The sequence below is a fragment of the Mustela nigripes genome, chromosome 4 (assembly GCF_022355385.1).
Source record: "Mustela nigripes isolate SB6536 chromosome 4, MUSNIG.SB6536, whole genome shotgun sequence".
NCBI classification, from domain to species: Eukaryota; Metazoa; Chordata; class Mammalia; order Carnivora; family Mustelidae; genus Mustela; species Mustela nigripes.
The window spans coordinates 128850203-128865131 of NC_081560.1; the positions used below are offsets into that span (position 1 = coordinate 128850203).

The following is a 14929-nucleotide window of genomic DNA, read 5'->3' on the forward strand; positions in this document are numbered from 1 at the left end:
AGTTCTAGCTTTAGAGCATTGTGGTCTGAAAATATGCAGGGATTGATCCCAATCTTTTGATAACGGTTGAGTCCTGATTTAGGACCGAGGATGTGATCTATTCTGGAGAATGTTCCATGTGCACTAGAGAAGAATGTGTATTCTGTTGCTTTGGGATGAAATGTTCTGAATATATCTGTGATGTCCATCTGGTCCAGTGTGTCGTTTAAGGCCTTTATTTCCTTGCTAATAAATCTTTAAACAAACAAACTAACTAACAAAAAACCAGTATACATTTTTGGGTTTAGTTTTTCCAGAGCCTGACCAAGAATGAAGCTGTCAAGTATTAGATTATTTGACCTCTGTCCAAATCCATAGGCTTAGATTTATTCCATTGTATATAACATGAATATTAGCAAATAACCATAGGATACTTTTTAGTTCTATGAAATTGAATTGCTTCCCCCTAAATAAGAATGATAAAAATAGGTAACATTTGGGTAGGATTAACTTGCGCCAGTTACCGTGCATTTGCTTTTCAAATTCCATCTCATTTAATTCACACACAACCTTGAAATAGTTCTATTATTCTCTCCATTTAAAAAATTTTTTAAAAAGTAAATGAGATTTAGAAAGATTAAATAACTCCTTGAAGCCACAAGCATCAGCCGCTATGAGTGAGAAACTCACCCTTCCTACTACTATATTAAATGTTGCCAACTTGATGCTAATTCTAGAAAACACTATACATACATAATATACTAGTGTACATAGCATTTCAGTTTCTCAACTATTTGCCATGCATGTGTTATTTGATCCTCACAACAGCACCATAATTTTGAAAATTGGTCTTATTCTACACTTACAGATATAGAAAATGAAACTCAGCTCATCTAGCTAGTAAGTTAGGGGTAGTTAGCAGTTATAAGGTAGGTACCATCTTAAGTCTTCCAACGAATTATGACTAGCATGCTCTTTCATTACTGTAAATTTTTGCAGATAAATTTTATTTCTAACAGAACATACTATTTAAAAGGTTTACTCTTTCACATTTTAATCACATCACTAAATGTGGTTTTTAAAAGAGCAAATATTTCAGTTAGATAAATGAAATGATAACTTTCCTAATTCTTAAAGCCATTATCTATAGAAAGACATTAGACATAGAAAAACAGTTTTAAAGTGTCAATTATATTTCAACATAAGGAAATAGTCATATAAATGTATTTTTGTGCTTGATAAGTATAATTACATCTGGAATTATAATCAATTATCTAAGAATTTCTTTTTTCTCTGCATCTCTAATTAATACCATTTTAGTAATAAAATGATTCAGATTTTTAATCCATTCATTTTTGAATTGCTTTTATCCAGTAGATATTTCATTTCTGAAGCTATCCCAAGAAAGTTTCAAAAGATCATAGGGAAAAAAGTGTACAATAATAATCGAGCTCCCCTTAGAATGATAGAGGAAAGCTCAGTTATCCAGCAATAATTTGTGTATCTGACATCTATAAAGGATGATCTGGAGGGAGGCTATGAGAGAGGGACAAATTGCCATTCATTAAACCAGTTTTTAATTGCTAACATAGTTTGTTTCATTCTAATTCCTACAAATAGGAATCTAGATGAAACAAATTGCAAGGTAGTGATTATAGTGACTTCCTAAAATTTTTAATTGCTTTACTATCATTTTATCAGTAATCTGGTGTCATAACACATCCCAAAGTGAAAGGGTAGCTGTGTAACCAGAAGTGGCTATGTCCAACAATCAGCTTATGTTCTCATAAATCCTGTGCTTTACCCCCTCTTGCTGCCCTGAAAAATTCACTCAGTTAGCGAGAAGTCCTAACTGCACTGGTTTCCTGAGAGACATAGAGAGTTGGTTGGGACTGACCTGGAGGGAGGAGCTTACATGGAACAGCTCAGGGTTCCCTGGAGCCTTCCTCCAAGCCCCCAGCAGACACCTCCCCCAGGAAGCTGTCCAAACTCGCCTTTGCTAGAGACTTTCAGTTCTCCACCTCCAGACTCTTCAGTTTTACGTCTATACTCGTCACTTGTCAGTGTGTGTGTGTGTGTGTGATGTAATAGTATTTTGCCTGCCACAAGTAAAAATGAGCATAACTAAACAGGAAAAGAAGATGGAAGTTCCTATTTGTATCATAGACACTATAAATGTTAAGTCTAAAGTTTTTGACATTTATCTACTTTTTTTTTCAACTGGACACATGCCATACAAGATACTTTTGCTTTTTTGTTTGTTTTTAGTTGCAAGAGAAGAGACCACAATCACTGACTTGTTTATTTTTGGTAATGGTGGCAAAGTGGTGTCAGCGTCACTCGGCACTGTCATCTGGCTCTCACCACTTCCACCAGGCATACATTTGAGAAACAGCTTACATAAGTTATAAGTATGTAGCTTGGAAAAGAAAAAAATATCTTGATGTTTTACATAAAAATACATATTTCTGGCATCTATTGAAAGTCTTCAGTCCCATATTCCCACATGTTAACAATCAGTCAAAGCCAAGTGTTGGTTGACTCTGTTCATTTACATTTTCAGTTCCGATCAGCTCTCCTGTCTACAGTAACCGAACCTACTATGTAGGTCTTCCTCACCAGCTAATCCAAACAACTTTTGTTTCATTTCCATATATACACTCTTATTCTAAGACCATTAAAAAGCATATTTTCTATTTTAAAGTAATTTTTGGGTAGATTTAAAATTATCTTTGCATCTTAAAAATGGAAACAAAGTCTTTAGACAATTGTGTTGCATTATATTGTTGGGTATATCAGCTATTCTTTTATAAAAAATGTAATTATTAACCTATCATTAAAAAAACATTGCTATTACCATTGTCCACACAAATATTGAAAAAGTAAATATTTGCACACTAATGACATCTTGGATTATTTTTTTCCCAAAACATCTATCAAAATAATGCTTAAGACTTCCCTGGATCTTATTTTAGCACTGCATATGTCTTTGGAAGACAGCATAAAATGGCTTGGAGAAGTTATGGCTGAAACAGGACCATCACATTCACAGAAAAATGAGGAATCGAATGTCTTTAATATAAAACAAGCCAATGCTGTCATCGATTACTTAAAAATCAGGTATGGATTTGCTTTCAGTAGCATGTATTTTTTCATTTCATTATCTTTTACAAAATGTCTATTAAATAAAAATGAATTCAGTTTTTAGATATTTACAGAATTTATGCTGTAATTAACCCAGCCAATAATGAGATAATATTAAAATAATGAGAGAAAGTTAAAATCCAACAAGTAAATTTCAGGACATTGAGATTTTGGCTAGCTTTCCATTCTTAAAAAAGGTTTGTATTTGATAAGAATAATTTCATCTGAAATTATAATAGATTATCCAAAAATTTCTTTTTTTCTCTGAATCTCTAATTAATATCACTTTATTAACAAAATTATTCTTTTACATTAATCAGACTTAATTACAATAGACTATATTTTAGTAGTTGGCCTTGGCATCAAAATTTCACATTTTAGAATAACATTCATTTCCATTTAAACATTTATTTTAGATGTTTTGTATTAGAAATTAAAGAGATTTATGTGCAAGTTTCCTTAGGTTTATTATGTGCCCTAAAATATTTTGTAGTATTGACCAATTAAATTCAAGTTTTTCTTTATGCTTAGAAAATGACGGTGAATGGAGGGAAAGTGTTTTTATTACAGTGATTCTTCATTGGTGAAATAAGAAATCCTTTTATATAATGTCACAAGGTCTGTATTACAGTCATGCACCTCTCCCAAGTGACATTTTTAGAGTTTACAAATATTTAAATAAGAGTTGGTAAAATTTTTCTTTTGCCTAACTAAAATCTTCTACAAAATATCTCTTTTCCTCCATTACTATATACTGCAGTGTTTTCCAATTTTAAATTTTAAAAATTCCAAAATAAAGCATGCTGCATGATGTCCTAGACATGCTCATCATTTGCTTGGCAAAGATCCTGGCTGTTGTCTGGAAGCTTTTTAAATATTAACATGTTTTATTTGATAATGCTTATATACTGGTTTCTGGCATGAATTAATAATAGTATATGATATAATGTGTTTTTTATATAATAACACCTGATATAACATGATTTCTTAGCATAAAACATATACCTCCTAATGTATGTCTCTCACTAAAAGCTACAGTACTCTTCATATCAATTAGAGTAAAGCAAGGTCCTTGTGTGGGAGGAAGGAAGGAAGTGGAAATTCAGAACTGGAGAATCTGTTTTCTGAGGTCTTTCTGCCCAACAGAATCAGTGGGTGAGGGGAATTCTCTGCACATTTATACAGCATCCTTCTTTCTCTTCTTTATCTATTTGAGACCACCAGATCTCTCTTTGAAGAACACACTATTACATCTGAGCTCTAAATCCCAGATGTTTATAATGGACACTGGGACTAATAGTTAACCACAACAGCTAAACCCATGCAGATGTCCTAATGATATTTTCTAGATGGTGAAAGATGGCACCTCTTTTCTCTTTCGTCTTGTCTCTCTGGACACACACTCATCAGTGAATTTCTTGACATTTCATTTCAGAAAATGGTTAAGTTAGGAAAAGATTCCGGTGTTAGTCACCATTAAATGCTTACCAGGATAACTTTATTTACCAAAAATTTTTAGCCTCATTTCTAAAAGCAACAACAAAAAGTAGTATTTGAGAGATAGTCATGTAAAGTAAATCAGAACTATTTTTGATGCCATTAAATCTTCATATTGTGATTTAAAGAAATTATACATTTAAATGCATCTGTTACAAAAAAAATAAAATATCAGTTAGTATGATATCTAGAATCGATACTGAAGTTGTATAAAGACAAATGTCATTTTCTATAATTTCTATTTAGAATGACTCATAGGTCCACAAATACAAATTTAATGGCAGTTAAACCATATAATATTTTTCATTTTAATGACTACAAAGAAGTTTTGTAAATATGAAGCTAACTCAATTATTGAAAGTATAAGCATGTTTCAATTTAATCTGATATTAAATTTACTCAACCAGTGAAACTCTCATCAACTTAGAGAGAGTATTTTTTAGAACATGACCTATAGAACCTGAAACTTAACTGGCAATAAAATTGAAATTTTATTTGATACTGTTAATAGAATCTAAATTGTATACTCCATCATGTGCCTGTGATTTGAAAAAAACTAATACCAAAATTCCTCTCTAATGTTATTGTAGGTACTGACCAATCAACTCAGGTAATATATATTGATATGTTTTATGTAATACATACAAATATAAACGCTACTGCAGCTTGTCAATATAAGACATCATTTAGATATATGTGGTCCAAGTATACTTCTGTCATTGTGTATTCTACCCATTCATTGGGAATCAGGTAAAGGTAATGTGCACAGGCATTTCTCAATATAAGAAAATCAACACTGCCTCTCTGTGCACAACAGGGTATCCTACTTCCTGGCACGGAGCCCAGATGTCTTGACCCATTTTATTTCTTCCTTTGATTTAGAACTAAGACAAGATGTTTAACAAAATAGTCAAGGGGTTTGAGTCAGCTGGAAGTCTTCCTTCTAAAGAAAGAGAGAGGAAATGTATTCCCATAGCAGAGGTGTCACTTTGTTCCCATAGGAAGTCATTGAATAGTTCCTTGATAAAGTTAGAGAACCTCAACCAATATGGGGACCAGAGTGAGGCAATGGAGGCAACTTATCCTAGCCCTGAAAAGTGCCTCTTCAGTAGGTGTCCTACTCCCCCCATCTGTCTTACACTAGTCCTGGCCTTGCCCCAACTTGTATCTTTGACCACTGCATCCAAGTCATGAATTTTATTTTCATTGCAAGAAGTGAATTTTCCTTTTGGCATGAGACAATCTAATTCTTATATGCAATGAGGAGAATAAGTCTGACAGATTATAAAATTGCAGGAAGGAAGATTTATGAATTAACTTATTTGTGTAACATGAGATGCAAGGAAAATTTTACACTAATTCACTGAAAGGAAGTCAGGTTATTTCCAAATACTCTACAGGCTTCAGTTTTTCTACTCAAAATCAGTTATGGCCAGTCTAATATTTTTAACCTTAAAGCTCTCTCTAGGTAAGCAATGTAAGGGAAGGAGAATTTGAATTTATTTTGCTTCATTGAATCATCAAACTTCACTAATCTTGATGTATTTTCTAGCCAACAAATCAAGCTAATGTCAAAAGCTAAGTTAGTTTTCTGAGTGTTGATGACTAATTTGAATATGTGAGGTTTTTTTTTCCAAAAAAATTTAAAAACCCATGACTGAAGTCTGCATGCACATCACTTTTTAATGGATTGTGTTAGTAGTGAAATCAACTGCTGATAAAACTCAGAGAGACCCAGCTGCCTGAGGATTTCTTCATTGATTTCAAATGAATTGAAACTTTGATCCATTACAGCATTCAGGAGAAGCCATTATTATACATGCTCTGTAGCTACATTTTGCAAATGTTAATTTCTCAGTTATATTAAAATCAATTTTCTTAAATAGCAAAAGGCACCAGAGTGAAAGAGAAACCACTAAGACAATTTTTTTGTTCTTGGGCATTTTGCTGTATTATGAGTCTATTAATTTTCCCAACCAGCAGGAAGAGAATTAGAAAAATCCAAATATTATCACAAACAGGATATTAGAAATCAGCCCTTCAGTAAATTTTTAACTCTCAATAATACTTCACTGAAATCTTTAAACTTACTAGAAAAACTTGTTTTAAGACTCCTATCCTTTAGCTCTTCACAGTTCTTATACACTGACCGCCTAATCTTTGGATAGAAACTGAAGAATTATCTTTCTTAAATTAATTCCTCTTTTTGACCTGTGATCAAATATTCTATAAGAAAACCAGATACCTTCTAAATGGATTTCAGTTCGTGTTGCATCATTTTCAGGTGTTATCAGAGATTAATTTAATCTTGAAACAGTTTGAGAACATGAGACGTAATTGATATGGAAGTAGATTATAGAATTCAATGCCTTCATTCCAGAGGAAATTGACTCCGGTTTGAAGCAAAACATGAAAAATAATGTGAAATTTAATGTTATTTAGGGGCAGTGCATTATTTGATTGTCAACCAAGAAAAGTCAAAATGTAGTCTAATTGCTCCCTTATCCCAAACCTCTCCACACATCACAGATTAATTTACTGATCTTATATTATGTACTGTGTTATACTGTCAATGTCTCAGAAGAGTAAATCATTAGTTTCTCACCAGTTCTGGACAATTCATTTGGAATAAAAGATGTAGCTAACTCCATATTAGTGTTTAATGTCTTTCATTTGATCATTATGAACAACTTTCCTTTAATAAATACTCTTACATATTTGTTTTCTTTCCCAATATAAGCTTATCAGTGTTGCACATTTATTTTTGTATTTCAGCTTATTTCAACACTACAAGCTATATGAGTTTCTATTCTACTCTACCAGGGAAGAAATTGTGATAGGAACTGAGGTAAGTAATTTATCTAGATGGAACCAATTAAGCTGAATCACTTAATGCATGCTGATCAGCATCTGGATCTTTAACTGCTTAAAGCAACTTCTTGTCAAGATTACTCAAGTGTTAATATAACCAACTAGTAGTTTGCAAAAAGAATAATTACATAAAGTGAGCTTTGGATTAACAAAATAAGCTGTCTTTGGGCATTAAAAGCATTGTTAATCACATATACTTTATGTATCTATGGATTATTTGACAAAGCAAAATTGAATAGGTTATGTATGTCTTCATACAAAGAAAATGTAAGGAAGTGAGATAAATTAATTGCTAAATCTCTTCTAATTTCACATTTTTTTCAATCTACTCATTTTTTTAAGGTCTAATTCAAATCCCACTTCCTCAGTGAAGCAAATCTTCCTTAATTGCATCGCATCTCAAAGGAAGGGTATAGACAATGTCTTTAATCACATTCTATTATTTTATTCTAGTTTATCTCTTTCTGCTGAATACTGGGTACTTTGACTACACCAATAAGCACATAATGATGCACTATGATGCACACTTTTTAAAATTATTTTTTGTGGATTAAAATAGTCAACACAATTCAACTGTAATTTCCTTGAAGGCAAGGATGAGGCACTGTTTTTCTATCAGAGCGTCAAGTATAATGCACCATAGTGGCCCCTCAGTTGATACTATGTAAGTGATTCAGTGACATTAAATACAATGACATTTCTATAAAAAATTATCTACCTAAAGATACCTTGGAACAGCTTTATATATTAATTACAAACGCATAATTGCTATAAATAAATCGCGGGTAAGAAAACATCTTAAGGAGGCTAAAGATGCCATAAAAAGTGCTTCTTTTTTTGTCAACTACTGGAGAAGGTAATGTTGCCCAGAAGTACCAGACAAAGGAGAGGCCCTGGTCACAAGTAAACAGTGAATATGGTATATTTACATGATCTTTTTAATTTTCTGGATATTAAGCACCAGGTGGAATGTGCGAACTTTTTTCCTGCCAGAGTGTTATTTTTCTGAAGTTTATAAAGTGCTTATATCATTAACACCTAAGTCACTGTTATTCATCCTCCATGTGGGTCCGTTTTCTTTGTGTTCTCCTCACACTATATCTTTTTTTTTTTTTTTAAGGATTTTATTTATTTATTTGACAGACAGAGATTACAAGTAGACAGAGAGGCAGGCAGAGAGAGGAAGGGAAGCAGGCTCCCTGCTGAGTAGAGAGCCCAATGTGGGGGCTCGATCCCAGGGTCCTGGGATCATGACCTGAGCCAAGACAGAGGCTTTAATCCACTGAGCCATCCAGGTGCCCCTCTTCATACTGTATCTTAAATTATGTGTCACTTGACAGAGTTTTACAATGAAAATATTTCCATTGGAGAATTACATCATTAGTGCAGCAGAATTGCAGTAATGATCAGTTTGGAATAAAACCCTATCTCATCTATTCAGCAAAACTTTGGAAAAATGAAAATGGTTTTAATGGCAGCATAAGCAGATATTTAAAATCATCAAGAAAAAATTTCATAAAGAACTCCCTTTTCCTTTGTTAGTTACACAATCACGCCTTTCTTCTTTGTTGTAAGGATATATTTAGGTGACATTTATGCTTATGGAAAGATAAAATGGAGAAAGTAGACTGGGATTGGTGCCTTTATTTTCCTTTGTCTTTTGTATTTTCTCCAAGCTGACCAGAAATATAAAAAAAAACTTTAGTGAATGGATATTGGGTCTTCAAGTATTAGACCACTCATGGTACTTTAAAGGATTAACCAAAGCAGATATTATACTATAATATTTAATGTCATTGTAGAGTGTCTGATAACTCTTGGTGCAAATATGTTTTTTAATTAACGGCCTTTCATAGAAGAGACAGAGGTCTGCCCTGCTAGATTATTCACGCTGACTTCAGTGCTCTGGGACCAAATAAGGTCGACACAACAACTGCATAAATGTTTCAAGTTTGACTCTCAGGCTAGTGTTCAAATTAAAGAACACTAGAAAAATTTAGTTTCTTTCTTAATTATTGATAGATGGTTATAATAAAACATGCAAATCCCCTCTAAAAATAATTACTAAATATTAATTTCCATCATGAAAAGAACATGAGTAAACTATATTCATACTTTTCTTGGGTTTTAGTTTAAAAAAATCATCTTTTTGTTTTGGAATTTAGTGATCATTTCTGGCTGTGTCTACTCACCTTTTCCAAGAAGTTTCACGTTATGTTTAGATCATTGAAGCATATTTTCAGTAAAATCATAATCTTGACTTGAGATGCTTCATAGTCTAGAAACATTTCTAATAGATACAGTTCTATACCGTTCATGTTTTGTAGTTCATTTGGTGGTTCACAGATCATATATGTTGGAAGGCAGTAAACAATCTGATTGAGCTAGGATAATGACAGAATGGAAGTAGCAAATTCCCATAGTTGTGGCCTCCTGAGAGGATGCAGTATATGAGATTCTCTCACTATTTAAAGGGATGAGTCACTGATTTCTACTCCTGAAACTAATTTTCACTGTTTGTTCACTAAAATTTAAATATAAATAAACAAACAAAAAGGATGGAAACTAACTAAATAAATAAAAAGATGAGGACTCCCTTTTAGTACCGTAAGCCAGGAGCTCTCCAAGTCTAGTTTTGACAATGCAATTAACCCAGATACTCTGACACAAGAATTGTAAGGGAATCAGAATCTCCTTTGGGGATATGTATTTCCTTTAACCTAAGGCCCCACCCAGCAAGAAACCTGGAAACTGTTATGTTCTCTGCCTTTGTTACCTAAAAACTACATGAAACATTTAAAAATTGCACACAAAGAACAGTATCAAATATTAACAATGGTGATGATCAAAATCTCATAGCAGATATCCAAAGTCATGGTTCTAGTCAGGTATCTGCCACCCAGCATCTATTAATATGAGATGATACAAATATAAAATTATTTATTTATTCATTCAACATATGTTACTATTACACTGTAGGTTTTGTTAACTTCCAGGAATACACAATGATAAGCAACAGTTCTTGTCCTCAAGGAGTTGGCTGTCTAATGAGAGGAGAAAGGTGATTAAATAATTATAGTATGGAACCCAAAATGTTATGTTACTATGGGAACAAATAGAAGACAAAGAGGAACATCTAACGTTTATAGGTTTATAGAAGTTTCTAAGAACAAGTAAAATCCTAAGAGAAAATCTAAAAGTTGTGAATGAGTTAGGCAGTATACTTTCAGCACCAAGAAAGAAATCCCACTCAAAATAGTTCATACAATTAAAAAAAAAAAAAAAAAGAAACGGATATATTACTTGATCACAAAGTGGTAAATAGAAAATGAGCTGGACTAAGGTTAACCAACTCTAAGTAGCCAAACGATGTGAACATGTGAATGTGTGTATGCATGCATATATCTCAATTCTCATCTCTCTTGGACCTTTTTCATCACTTTTCTCTGATTCTTTTTGTTTTGGTCTCATTGCCCTCTACTGCACACAGTCTTTCCTCCAACTGGTGGAGATATGTCAGAGGCAGCTCCAGTTTAGCAACTCCAGGAGAAAGGAACATTCCTTCTCACATTGTTGACATTATTGGCTATGCTTGTGCCATGTGTCCACTCTCAATTAACCACCGTGGCCAGAGGAGTGGAGTCATGCTCCTGGAAGACCCAAACAGCCATACTGAATGAGTGTCAGAGGATGAATAGCTCCCCCAAAAAAACAGAAAGAGCCTTTGCAAAAGGGAAGAGTGACTTAATCAAAAGAGTGAACTAAGCAGACATGTATGACTCTTCCATCCAAAATTCCATGAGGCCAAAAAATCAAAAAATCCATAATGTAATGGGTAAAAGATTTTATAACATGTAAAACTATGTTTAGATGAAACCACAGCTAATACATGCAAAGAAGATGCTACGGAGTTAATGACATTTCCGTAAGCATCCCTCATTGAAACGAAAATGGGAGAAAGCTTTAGAAGGAAAAAAGCATGTAGGGGACTGCTTTCAGAGCAACTGCACTGTTCATCTCCTTTACCCTCTGCTGCTTGTGATAGGGACTCTATAGTATTTGCTCCCAAACTAAAGAAACTAGTTTGGACGTTGACACCAAAACTTCAGTTCTGAAGTTTCCAGGAGAAATCATGAATATACCTTCAGTATAAGGTACCGGTGCATATAATTACCACAATTATTTTCCTTCTCCTGTAGTCTCTGGCAGCAAACTTTGGCAAACAAACATCTCCAAGCAAGTGAACCAAGACCATCTAATGTAAAGATAAGCTGGCAGCCCAAAATCACCAAGAAGTTGAGGAAAATAAAATCATAGATAGACATTAAACTCTATTAATAAATCAAGAATAGCTAAGGAACAGAGTTGACAGAGCAAATGGTAGAAGACTTTAAGTCTGATTAAGATTCTCAAGAAAGTTTGAAAGTTTATTGTATTCTTGAAAAAGGAACTAATAGAAATCTCAGAAATTTAAAATAAGATTTGAAAACTTTTAATAAAGTATCAGGTATAATGTTGAAATATAGAAAAAAAATACTTAGAACTGTGAATTACCAATATTTACTTGAGGGCATGTAGAAAATCTTAACAGAATGATAATTACATAAGACATTGAAAAATCCAAATATAAAAATGGGTCCAGCATTAGAAGATTTTATAGACTAGTTTCACCAACATTTCTAAAGTAGATAATTCCCTTTTATATAAAAATTATGATAGAGGATAGAAGGCGTTAGGGAGCTTTCAACTCATTCTTTGAAGTTAGTATAAATCTGAGAATGCTTTCAACTTATTCTATGGTTGACAATAAATTATAACCAAGAATAAAAAAGAATGACACAAAGTTATGGTCAATCTCAGGTATGATAATAGATACAACAATCTTAAGTAAAATATTAGGTTGGTGGGATTATGGACATTGGGGAGGGTATGTGCTATGGTGTGTGCTGTGAAGTGTGTAAACCTGGCGATTCACAGACCTGTACCCCTGGGGCTAAAAATACATTATATGTTTATAAAAAAATAAAAAATAAATATAAATAAGTAAAAATAAATATTAGGAAGTGAAATATAGTAGAAGATTGGATGTTCAGATAGGATTTATTCCATATGTGCAAGTGTGGTTTAACAGTGGGATATCTATTAATGCAATTCAGTACCTTATCAGCTTAAGAGGAGAAAAATCAAGTGACCATCTCAATAGATATGGTAAAGTATTTGACAAAATTAGACACCCATTTTTCACTTTAAAAAAACTTCAGTTATTCAGTAATATATAATTTTTAACTGAGAATATACCAACACAAGAAACTCTCTAAAACCATCTTAATGACAACATTAAAATACCATAAGGAAAAAGACAAATCTGATTATTATTACCAACATTGCTTTTTATTTCCTAGCCAATGTAATAAAACAAAAAAGAAGTCAAAGTAGAAGAAAAAGAAAAATGTTAAAACAAGACACAAAGCTTTTATTATTTGCAGATGGTATGATATGAATCCATCATTAAGAAAATAGTATTTTCTTATACATTAGTAACAGCTAATAGAAATAAAAAAGGATCACAATGATAATAATGAAAACCATAACAAAAACATGCAAGGATAATACAAAAAAATAAGTAGTTTTAGTAAAGTTAATTGGTTTTGATTCTGAGTAAATAGAAAGTAAAACATGTTCCCAGTTGAGAACACTCAATTGATGAAGACATCATGTCATTCCAAATTGGCCTGTAAACTCAGTGTAATCAAAAAGTGCCATGGTTATTGTGGTACTTTACCAAGTAATTAAAAAAAAAAAATTTTATTGTGGAACATTTCAATCAAATACAAAATAAAGGAATAGGATATTAACCCTCATATATCCATTACCTAGCTCCAACAGTTATGACCTTGTGGCCATAATGGCTAAGTATTTTTTTTAAGATTTTATTTATTTATTTGATAGAGAGATCACAAGTCGGTAGAGAGGCAGGCAGAGAGAGAGAGAGGGGGAAGCAGGCTCCCTGCTGAGCAGAGAGCCACATGTGGGGCTTGATTCCAGGACCCAGGATCATGACCTGAGCCAAGGGCAGAGGCTTAATCCACTGAGCCACCCAGGTGCCCCATGGTTAAATATTTTAATATGTGATCCTAAAATATAATGAATTTAAAGTAGTTCTTTAAAATCATCACATATGTAGTTAATGTTCAAAATTATCTTATAACTTGTCTGTATTTGTGTTTTATGTATCCATTTGTTTGTTTGTATGTTTCTTTGAAGTAGCACCCAAATAAAATACCCATATTGCAATTAGATTCTTATGTCATTTTAGCATTTTTTTTGTACCCCTGGGGATAAAAATATATGTTTATAAAAAATAAAAATTAAAAAAAAAGAAAAAAAGATTCTTATGTCATTTTAAATTTATAGGTTCACTATTTGTATTTTTTATTTCCTTATAATTTGTTGAAAAGTCCACATCTTCTATCCTATAGAATTTTCCAGAGCCTAGTTTACCAATTGTGTTCTTGTGCTATTCTTAACATTTCTCTATCTTCCATATTTCTAGTAAATGGATAGTTAAATGTTGGAAGACTGACTAAATTAAAGTTCAAATGCTTAAAAAGAAGAATTTACAGGTGGCTATGTTCAATTTTATTAAGAGGCAAATAAGGTTTAGTTTTCTTTTTGGTGATGTTAGCAACCATTTATTACTAAATCTATTATTTCATTAAGGGTTAAAATTGGTGACATTCTACTTCATCATTCTTTTTCTATTTATGAGCTGGATACTTCCATGAATAGAAACTTCCTCTCTTTAATTGTTTGATTAAATTGAGGTACAGTTCATATAGAAAAGACAGGATAAGTGCTAGGTTCTTCTCCTTTCTTCAATAGTTTTTAAAATAGTAAGTTGGATTTTTAGTATCCTCCAAAATTGACTGGTAGACTGCATGATTCTCCCCAAGCACCTCAAGATGCTTGGATACTAATTCCTGAAACCTCTGTATATGTAGCCTTACATGGCAAAAGGAGCTTTGCAGCTGTGACTAAATTAAAGGATTTGAGATGGGGAAATTATCCTGGATTATCTAAGTGAGCTCAATGTAATCATAAGATTTCTTATAAAAGAAAAAGGGAGAAAGGAGAGTCAGAGTCAGAGACAGGGAGAGAAATTTAAAGATGATATTACTAGCCTTAAAAATGGAGGAAGAAACCAGGAGCAAAGGAATTAAGGTGGCCTCTAGGGGAATGGATGAGGCAAGGAAACAGATTCTCCTCTAGAGCCTCTAGGATGAATGCAACCCTGTCAACATGTTAAGTTGAGAACTTCTGACATCCATAACTGTAAGATAGATCTGTGCTGTTTCAAGCCACTCAGTTTGTGGTAATTTGCTATAGCAGGAATAGGAAACTAATATAGACTTTGATATAATAGCATGCATTTATTGCA

The 14929-nt window shown here is 32.8% G+C and overlaps 1 protein-coding gene across 7 annotated transcripts in view; it reads left to right on the forward strand.

Annotated features, from left to right (window-relative positions):
- Positions 1 to 14929, forward strand: part of CABCOCO1 (ciliary associated calcium binding coiled-coil 1) — a 112548-nt gene that overhangs the window by 22181 nt on the left and 75438 nt on the right. For 5 of the 7 annotated variants that reach the window (XM_059397478.1, XM_059397482.1, XM_059397481.1 and 2 more), the window contains 2 exons: positions 2955 to 3099; positions 7396 to 7468. In XM_059397478.1, coding sequence (XP_059253461.1) covers positions 2955 to 3099; positions 7396 to 7468 — 218 coding nt within the window. Of the gene's footprint in view, positions 1 to 2954; positions 3100 to 7395; positions 7469 to 7833; positions 8005 to 11690; positions 14513 to 14929 lie in introns of those variants that run through there. The other 2 variants (XM_059397480.1, XM_059397484.1) reach the window with 2 other exon arrangements.